General features: G+C 43.4%; 1 protein-coding gene across 1 annotated transcript; it reads left to right on the forward strand.

Moving 5' to 3' along the window:
* The first annotated feature begins 8,628 nt into the window (after positions 1-8,628).
* On the forward strand, positions 8,629-10,123 carry LOC149525793 (uncharacterized). Its single transcript, XM_089777620.1, has 2 exons — positions 8,629-9,570; positions 9,927-10,123. The coding sequence occupies exons 1-2, from the start codon at positions 8,883-8,885 to the stop codon at positions 10,121-10,123; spliced, it is 885 nt and encodes a 294-aa protein (XP_089633746.1). The 5' UTR covers positions 8,629-8,882.
* The last annotated feature ends 227 nt before the right edge of the window (positions 10,124-10,350 follow it).

Genomic DNA, 10,350 nt, shown 5'->3' on the forward strand with positions numbered 1-10,350 from the left:
CAGTACCTTCGGATGCATTAAATCTGAACCCGTGGATTTGTGAATGTTTAGCTTTTCTAAATAGTACTTAACCTGTTCTTTCTTCACCGAGGACTGCCCTCCTCCTTCCCGTACTGTGTTGCCTAGTACAGTAGTCTGGGAGCTGACCTTTGCCTCAGACAGAGGCAAAAAAAGCATTGAGTATTTCAGCTTTTCCCACATCATCTGTCACTAGGTTACCGCCCTCATCCAGTAAGGGCCCTGTACCGTCTCTGATCACCCTCTTATGGCTAACATGCCTGTAGAAACCTTTCTTGTCAGCCTTCACATATTCAACAGTACTTTTAGGTAAAATTTAGGGGAAATATTTCTTTAAAATACTGGGCTGGATAAAGTAGGTAGAGTGTAATTACCCAAGCTGGAATGTAGCTAGGTCAGAGAGGTGAACACCTTTAATACTTCAAAAACTACCATGGGTCTCTAATGACCATGTGTGGAAAGAAGTCCCATGTTTCAACTAAAAATCTGGTCCCATTAGCAGCATGATGCCCCTTAGCACTATGCTTGTTCGTTGGTTCAGTGCTGACTAGAGGGAGATTTTTAAAACTCTTTGAGAATATATTTAGTAGGTCAGTTATTTTTCCAGTTTAAATATTGCCTTTACAAACTTTCATCCCATCTCAATTTGGTTCATACTGATCCTGTATACGTTATGGACTGCCTGCGGCCTAAACCTTTTTTTAGAGCTCAGATAGTCCTTGCTTTAAAAAGTTTTAGGGCTAGAATCTTTGGTGCACCAAATCCATTTTGCACCTAAAACAGTTGGGGATTCCTCTTTTGTAGGAGGGATCCCTGCCTGAGTAAAGTGGATGGCTATTTCATGCACTAGGTCTTTTTCCCAACTTTGTTACTGCCTGTGCTAGATCTCCACCAGATATAAGGGAAGGCCAGGGTAAAGAGGGGTTGAGGAAGGTGAGAGAGACTGGAGAGAGAGGGGGAGGAGTAAGAGACATACCAGAATGGGAACCCTTATACCAGTGTCATAATTTAAAGCTGCCCCTCCTGCAGCTTTCATTTATCCTGGGGACAGGCAGATGAGAAACAAGGATCCACAATTAGCTCCCTGCCAGCCTCTTTTCCCCTTCCATTGCATCCAAGCTCTAAAGTGGAGAATCACGTCTTTACATTTAAAGGTGTACCTAGAAATATCACGGTACTTTAAATTATTAATGGCTGCAAATATAAAGCTAGATTAGGGAAAGTTGTTTCTGGTCATGCTATTCTTGTAATTTCAGGCAAGAAGAAGGCAGCACAATAGTAATTACTCTTTCATTATTTTAAAGAACTAATATTGCTTTAGCATTAGCATTGAAAATAATGTCAGATCCCTAATGATAGCAATAATTTAACTGCCAGTAGTGCTGGAGGACATGAACTCTTTCCAAGTGAGTATTAGTGAAACTCTGAATTATTTTACAGAAAATTGTTTTTTATGTTTTGTTGGATGTTGATAGAAGAAATAGAACAATCACTGCAAAAGAAAAGAGTAAACTGATACCTTTGGGAACATTTTCAGTGATATATCCCTTTACATTACAACAGAAGAATGGAATTTTTAAAATGTGGGTCTTTGCATCCGTTTGATATCCAACATAATCTCTGAGAGTATGTCTACACTAGCCCCTAAATTCGAACTAGAGAGGCTAATGTAGGCATTTGAAGTTGCAAATGAAGCCTGGGATTTATTTGCATCTTCCTGTCCGGGCGCCATTTTTAAATCCCTTTAGTCCAAACTAACTGCCCGCGGCTACACGCGGCAGTCAAACGTTAACTCAAACTAAGTCCTTAGTTCGTGTTAACTGTTATACCTCGTAGAATGAGGAGCGAGGAGGTGAATAACGGTTTCTTTGCCACCTGAACAGTCAGCTGATAAGGTTCAAAAGCTCTTGTTTCACTTGGTCAGGTTCATCATGGGATTTCTTGGGTTCTCACCTCTTGCAAACAAAGGTGGCCAGTGACAATGAAACTGAAAGAAAGAGCAATTAGGAGCTGCTATATTCTGCCTGAAGATAAAAGATTATAAAATCCTATCAAAGCATTTATGTATAACTTCGCAGATTCCTGAGTACTTTGTCCAAGAAAAGGGGCATCTTAGCATTAAAATGGAGCTAATGGAGGTGATAAATGATGGTCAGGAAACCCTAGAGTTTTTGAGCTAAAGTGGCTGCTGAATTCTCATGTGTTGCCTTTTTCGTGTTCTCATTTGGATATTACCTTCTGTCTTCTTTCTTTTCTGAGTGCTTATTTATCTTTAATACCCATATGTCCCTCAATAGACACTATAGCTTATAATCTCATGGTCTTCAATGTATTTGTCCTCTCATCATCCATGTAAGGTATAATCCCTGTTTTACAAACAGGGAACCCAACCACGGAGAAACGAGAGAACTTGCCCAAGTACAGGAAAGAATAAGAAATAGAATCAGTTTTCCAGAGACCATTCCCACCACTTTTGCCCCATGATATGTCCAAATTTACCAGCTCCCTATGATTTTCAAATTACACTGCTCCATTGTTGTACTGAACAGGTAAACTTTATTCTCACATCAATGTTATACTTTGATTTCATAGTATGTGTGAGTGAGTGTTCAGAATACTCCTTTGACTGCAGCCAAAGAGCATGTAACACATCCTGGAGTAGTTTTTACCAGCATTTGCACATCACTGATCCTGGGCTCTCTATGTTCTGGGCCAATCTTACAATGTACTATGAAGCAGCCAAAAATCTGTGGTAAATAACACCAGTGGCCAATGACCTGGGGGTGGGGGCTATATTGTCTGACGTACATGTCTACTACCAGTCCCCTGTGCACACTGCTGCTGACATTTTTGATCCTGCTTCTAGCCATAGCTTAGTCTAAGAGGGCTGCACTATATTAGAGCAGCTTCCTAAGTTATGCCAGAAGCTACATTGGCCACCGGAGCAGTCCAGAATATGGAATGCACAAGCAGGGTTTACAGAAACTTTGCCTTCCCTCTAGGCTGCAAGTTCTATGCTTTGCCTTCCAGGGGTACAGTACTGAAACTCAGGGTGTGTGTGTGTGTGTGTGTGTGTGTGTGTGTAGAACTTTGGGGGTAAATTCACCCCTGCACAGATGATCTTGCCCTAGGACTGTTCACTGCTTAACCATTTGTTGTAAATATAGATCTTAAGTGAACAGTAAGAAATGCATAGGCTTTAAGCATCCCTTTTACTCAGGTGCTAATTTCTCCCTTTAGAGAGCTCTTCTTTCCAGCAGAATTGATTTATCACTATAATATAGTGGAGCCCTTTTATTGAAAACAATTTCAAATTAAGTAATTTAATGCTAGATAGAAAATGTGTGATTAAAGTTCTTTGTTTGCCTGGATGGACAACTCTAATGCAAATGTGGGATGAAAGGTAGTAAGGATTATGGTGGTTCAGCTCACTCTGCAGAAATCAGAGGAGTCAGCAAAGAAAAGGCCCATTAAGTTATCTAAGCCAGCCTCTGCCAAATATAGGACAAAGCAGACATTAAACTGGCAAACTACTACATGTAACTTTGTCAAAAGGCCAAGAAGGAGGACAGCAGTTCCTTGTAAGGTAGGTTTCCTTCACTCCTCATAAAAAAAGAGCCCTTCTCAACATAAGTCACCAGGGAGGACTGCTACTCCTTAAAATCCCAAGCATTATTCACAAATGAAAGTCCTTCAGTTCACCTATTATAGTTTTCAGTATTATCAGAACAACAGTGATTATCACTTTCTATAAGACAGGACATTAAGTTTTAATTCTTTGACTGATTCCTCCTCAAGGAACTAGAAGTGAAATGAGACACTCCCTTGCAGCAAATCTAGTTATGGGTCAGGTGCCATGCCCATTATAAACCCCCAATTTGTGGGGGTCATAATTCACTCATTAAAATTCACTGCAAGATGATCTTGCCTTGAAAGTGTGTCCTGGAGGAAATGTCATCTCTGAAATGTTTCTGAAGGAGCTGTTACAGACTATGCAATAAACAGGCAAAGTTTTAGAACTAGAACAGGGGTGGGCAAACACTAGCCCATGGGCATCATCTAGCCTACCAGGGTTAGCCATTATATTGACCTGTGTCTCTTCAGGCCAATGAGAGCTGCAGGAAACAGGCTAACCCTGGCAAACTGCCATTGTTTCATTGCCCATCCCTGTTCTAGAATCATATTTATGTACAAAAGCCACTGATTATTTGGTCTTGTCTCAAACACTAATACACAATTGTTTTTGGTTGCTTTCCTCCTCCGTCATCACCCTTCCTCATCCTTGTTGCTCCCACAGACTACAGACCCAATCTGATTTGTTCATTTAAAAAGGAAACAACAAAAGTGCTAAAATTGCAAGAGAGATTAATGGAATCATGTATTTAGATACATAATGGTTTTTGATTCAACTGTCCAAATCCATATACACCTGATCTCTATTGCTGTTCAGTTTCCATACTGACTAGCATCTTACTTTGCAATTAGTCCCATTGAAATAAATAGGGATACTAGGGAAGTAAAGTACTACTCAATGTAAAGAAAGGCATTAGAATCTAGCCTTTGGATGCCTGCTCGAAATTGTTCTTATGCACATCCTTTTTTGCCCATAGTGAATCACTAATTATAACTGAATTTTTTTTTTAATTACAGAGCAGAATAAGATAATGCTGATTTTTTCAATGGGTGGCAAAGTTTCATATTGGGCCATGTTGATGGACTTTCTGGGATGCAACCTGGAACTGGGGTACCCCTATGCCATCTGTTTTACTAATCTGGAACCCCTTTCAAGCTGTGAGGTTGTGACAAGCTACAATCATCTCCAGGTCTTGCACTTACACAGCCATCCCCAAGTGGGGACACACCCACCTGCAGTTATATGAATGTTTCTTCTAACCAGTCATGAACTAACAATAGAGAAGCTCCAGCCAGTTCTCCCGTACTCAGGACTCAAGAGCTGTATCAGCTTGCCTGATCAAAAGCCTGACTAGCGTATGTTTATCACCCAGTCTGCCCCTCCCTGAATGCGGAGAGGACAATGCACCAACCTCTGTCTTTAAGCAGATTTCTCTTTGCACTTCAAACACACTGTTTTAGGTGAAAAAATATAAAACAGATTTATCACCTTAGAAAAATAAAGTGGCTATTAATAATAGTGTGCAGATCAAAGTTAGCTATCTAAGAAATAAACAAAAATCACAATCCAATTTCTATATACTAGACAGGATTTGAATCAAGCACACAGTCTCACTATGGTAAGATCATAAGACAGACCACACTGGGTCAGACCAAAGTCCATCTAGCTCAGTTGCCTGTGTTCTGACAGTGGCCCATGCTAGATGTTCAGAGTATATCGGTACTTCCTTCTTACATGCAGCATACAATCTGCCTTATTTAGAGGCTCAGATGTCATTGAGGGCTTGTCTAAACTACGGAGAAAATTGACACTCCAGAGGTCATTTTTCTAGCATTCTAATTAGCAGGTCTAGTGAAAACCCGTTAATTCAAACTGAGAGGGTGCCCCTGTTGGTGCCGGTAGTCCTGCTCCTCACAAGGAGTAAGGAAAATCAATGGGAGAGTTTGCTCCCATCAACCTCCTGCTGTGTGGATGGGCCAAAAACACAATTTAAAATAGTTCAACTCCAGCTGGAGTTGCATATCTTAATTTAACTTTCCTCTTTAATATAGGCCAGGCCTGAGAGGAAACTGAAGTGGTTCAGAAGAAGAAAACTTGGCTGAGAAGGAGCATATTACATGAAGGGGAAAAAGATAATACTATACATTTTCTAAAATTTTTCATGCTATTCACTGAGTTAATTTGCTTAAGAACAGATGGTTTGAGGGATCTAAGAGGTTTTTTATTAGGGATGAGTCAGTTGAATTAAAATTTGAATACAATGAAGCAACCTTTAATTGCATTGCTCTGTGTACAGTAAATTTGTTCTTACATGTTTTTATTATTTTGAAGCTACTCTGCAAGAAATCTTGACTTTGTGGAACACTTATATGAAACTGCAGAAAACAAAGATTGAAGTAATTTATTTTTTTCAAAAAGTGGTTAGAAAATTTTGATAAACATTCAATTCATTTACATAAGATGAGTCATTTGTAGGATGTAACTTATATTTTTCTTCCTGTGATTTTATTTCTGACTACCAAATTAAGTGTTAAGTGCCTAATCTTGATTTTAAAATTGTCTGACGTGTTTTCTAGATCCATTTTTGCCAGCATTAAGATTCCGAGGCAAATCTTTACTTGATGTAAATTGTAATTGCTCCATTGATAGGAGAGAAAAACCCTTAACCTTTATTTGCTGCTATTGCCTCTTCCTTAACTGCAAATTTGCCTAGTTTTATTTCTCAGTTTGGTTAGAGAACAGTGAGTGTCACATGCACTCATCATCACTTCCAAATATAGATCTTGACACACTTAACTAGAACAGGTAGCATTAATTCCTTACTGAACCATTAGTCCAGTTCACAGACAAACAATCCCCTTTAATTGTAAAAACATTTGAGTAAATTCTTTTGCTATTGCAAGTCATTTTCCTCAAAACAATCTTTAGCAGAACAATTTGAAATTGAAACTAGGAATAAAGTCTTAATCAAGTCAAGCAGTCCCTGTCTTCATATGCATTAGCAGGTCCAGTTAAAGACTCCAGAGTCTCTGCTAATTCATGTGAAAACCACAACTGCCTTGTCTTCACTAGCATTTTAACTGGAATTAAGAACGGTATATTTCATGGTGAAACAAGGGCCTTAGCTAGTGGCATTCTCTTACATTTAAGACCTCCAGGATCCCAGCCCAAACCCCCTCTAGCTCAGCCTAGCACCTGACCAAGCTCAGTTCCATTCCCAGCCCCAGCCCCTAACCCCCTTACTCCTATCCATGACACCTCTATTCCCCCCAGAATCTGCAGCCCTGCTCCCAGCCCCAGCTCCCGAATGCAGGTCCTGGGTGGGGCAGAGAAGAACAGGAGTAAGGGAGAGTGAGACGTGAAAAGTTTGGGGATCGCTGCACTAAAATGCTTGGTACTGGAATCTGGCAGTCCATGCAGGTGATCCCTTGCACTTGATATCACTGTTGCACACAGCTGTTAAAGCTTGCTCTTTTCTTCAGTTCCTTCACAGAGTCTGGCTGTTTAAATAGTTGCATGAGGTTGGTCGAATTTCAGCATTGTCTTGGCGCTTGCTTTTTGGCATGCCCCATCACTACCTTTTGTTTTCTTAGGCTTTCTCGGTTACAAAGCAAACATCTGGAGTAGGATTAATGGCGGCAAGACTCAGAAGCCAGTTTGTGAAATATCTGTCTCACAGCATTTCAAAACCTGGCTCATACATTGAATTGGTTGGTAGCTGTCGGGTTAGTTGGAGGTGGAGGGGATGTTTTTGGGTGGCTAGAATGTATATAAACTAGCCTACTTAGTTCTGAAATCTGTAAGACTAGTTTGACAGTTTAACATTATCGGTATTACGATAGCTGCATGACAGGATACTCCAATTACTAGCAGGGCCCCAAAGTGCTAGTGCTGTATGCACACAGTGAGAGATTGTCTTTTTCGTCCACTTAGATGTCAAGCTCTTCAGGCACAGACTCACCAATCTGCCCAGGAATACCAAAGCTTTGCTACTCCAATTCTCTTCCTGGGAAATATAGTCGCAGAATTGGTGTCACAGATAAAGACAATTTTTAAATAGAAGTAAACAAGAAAAATAAATCGGAATGAGTAGAGAGGGAAAGTATATGTGTTAAGTATATACATATCCAAATCAGTGAGTCCAGATTGAATTAGCAAGCCACATTATTATACTGCTGCCTATTATTTTTTGAAAAGTCATAAAATCCAAGGGAGATACCAGAAAATGGCAAATGTATGAAACTCCACAAAATGGAAGAGTGACCCTGGACAAATGCAATGTAATACAGCTGGAGGGGAGAAATAATCCAAAACATAGATATTCTATGGGAAATTAAAAATGGGAAGCAGTAATAATGAAAAAAGAAGAGAAACACAAGTGCACTATGCTCTATTGCCTTTACCCAGCTAAGCAAATATAGTGTCCCTTTTTGCACTTGCTAAAGAGTCTGTGTAATCTTGGCTTCTCCAATCAGAGCAAATTCCATCAATCCACTCAGAGGTAACACAGGTGGCCTCCAGCAATGTACCATCTAAATGAAGAAATTAATTAACTGTGTCGAACTTGATCAGTGTAACCACTGGGTTTGCTGCTGTTACATTAGTGCAGTAAAATTAATAGCTGTTCATTTAATTTTTTTTAGTAAGACCACACACAAAAATATCTGTGTCCAAAGATTATACCTGCATGTAGCACAAATGTGCTCCCTAGGTAAATAGAGTCCTAGTTCAGCTCCCTGTGCTCTGTCTCAGTCATGGTCACCCAACTCTCTCTATTATCTCAAGCCCTTCACACATGTGTGCATTCACACACATAAACACACACCTGCATATTGTTAGGCTATGTCTACACTGGAAAGATTTGGTGACAAAAATCTTGTCTACATGCAAAAGTCACCAAAATTGAAAACTTGTCATCCTGAGTGAGGCATCCCCATGAAACCTAAGAGATATTTCAGGCTTCCAAGGCTGTGTCCACACTCAGGGGTTCTTTCAAAAAAAGTAGCCTTTTTTCGAAAGAACTTCCCCTGCGTCCAGACTCAAGCCGCGTTCTTTCGAAATTAAATCGAAAGAACGCGGCTTTTCTTTCGACGGCGGTAAACCTCGTTTCACGAGGAAGAACGCCTTTTTCGAGGGAGATCCGTCGAAAGAACGTGAGTCTGGACGGGGGGAGCCCTTTCTTTCGAAATTATTGGCCTCCAGGAACAAGCCCTGGTGGACAATCTGGGCCATGGGTTGCACGTCTGTGGTTCCTGGCTGCAGCCATTCCTTAAAGGGACAGGCGCACCCTCACAGCCACTTGTTGCAGACAAGGAGCCAGAGCACACGGCGACCTTGCTGCAGCATGTCACAGCCCCAAGAGCGTCCTGGCCCTTCCTCCGAGCCTTCTGGGGACCCAGCCAAGGGCTCCAAGCGCCGGGCACCATCCTGGTCCGGCGCAGAGATAAAGAGCCTGCTGGAGCTGTGGGGAGAGGAGGAGGCCTTACAGGCCCTCAAAAGCCGGCGGCGAAATGCCGAAATTTATGGCCGCATGGCTGAAGCCCTGGCCCAGAAGGGCCACTACCCCCGCACCCAGGACCAGGTGCGCTCAAAGGTGAAAGAGCTGCGCCAGGGCTACGCCAAAGCCAGGGAGGAGAGCTCCCGTTCTGGGGCAGCCCCCCACTACTGCCCCTACTACTCCGAGCTGGACCAGATCCTGGGTGGCAGTGCAGAAGCACGCACACCACGGCGGTTCGTGCAGTCCGGACTGGCAGACCCCGTGGTGGACGCTCCAGAGCAGGAGCTACAGCAGTCTGGAGACGGGGACATGGGCCCAGAGGAGGAGGACACCGAGGAGACGGCGACCCTCACCCTGGAGCCAGTCACCCAGACCTCTGAGGCCTCCCAGGCGTCATCTGGCGCGGGAGAGGAAGCAGCAGGTGAGTACAGTGAGTTTGTGTCACACCCGGGGGGGGGGAGGTAGGTGGGTGGGTGCACAGTGGGTGATGCACAAGGGAAACCTGTCATGCTCATGCTGATGCCCAGGTCACACACACACACACAGTGTGACCTTCAGAATGTCTGCTTCCCCTGTCTCAAGGGAGAGGGCATGCCCTTTTGGACAGCTGTTGCACACATGACTGATTGTGATAGAAATGTAGCCGTGTTACTCTGATCTGAGGAAGTGGGTCTGGCCCTGGAAAGCTCACCCCCTAATAAACCATCCTGTTAGTATTGTAAGTGCTACAGAGTCCAGTTTATAGGACTGATTGTGTTTTCTTCTTTTCCTCCACAGCCGGACCAGCCGTGGAAGAGGGCCGCAGCACCCCAGCCCCACCTCCATCTCCATCTCCACCTCGGAGACATGGGAGCCGCAGACACAGGCGTGTCTACGCCGACATCCTCCGGCAGCACGTCGAGGCTGTGCAGGAGCAAACGCCATCCTGCTACAGAGGGCGGAGGCAGAGGAGCGGTGGCGTGATCGGCTCATGAATGAGCTGGTCCTGCAGCACACGGTGCTGTACGCCACCCTGAGGGAGGTCAGCGGCTTGCCTGCTGCTGTACCTGGTCCTGCTCCTCCAGCACCCCATGACCCCACCCCACCAAACCCCCCTTCCACAACAGCAGCCCTTTCCCCCCTTGGACCTCCCTCTCCCCCAGCCCCCCCAGCTCCCCAGCCCCTCTCTCCCCCTGGCCCTCCTCTCCCCCAGGCTTCCACG

This window comes from Pelodiscus sinensis, chromosome 1, assembly GCF_052426305.1.
Source record: "Pelodiscus sinensis isolate ZL-2025 chromosome 1, ASM5242630v1, whole genome shotgun sequence".
Taxonomy (NCBI): domain Eukaryota; kingdom Metazoa; phylum Chordata; order Testudines; family Trionychidae; genus Pelodiscus; species Pelodiscus sinensis.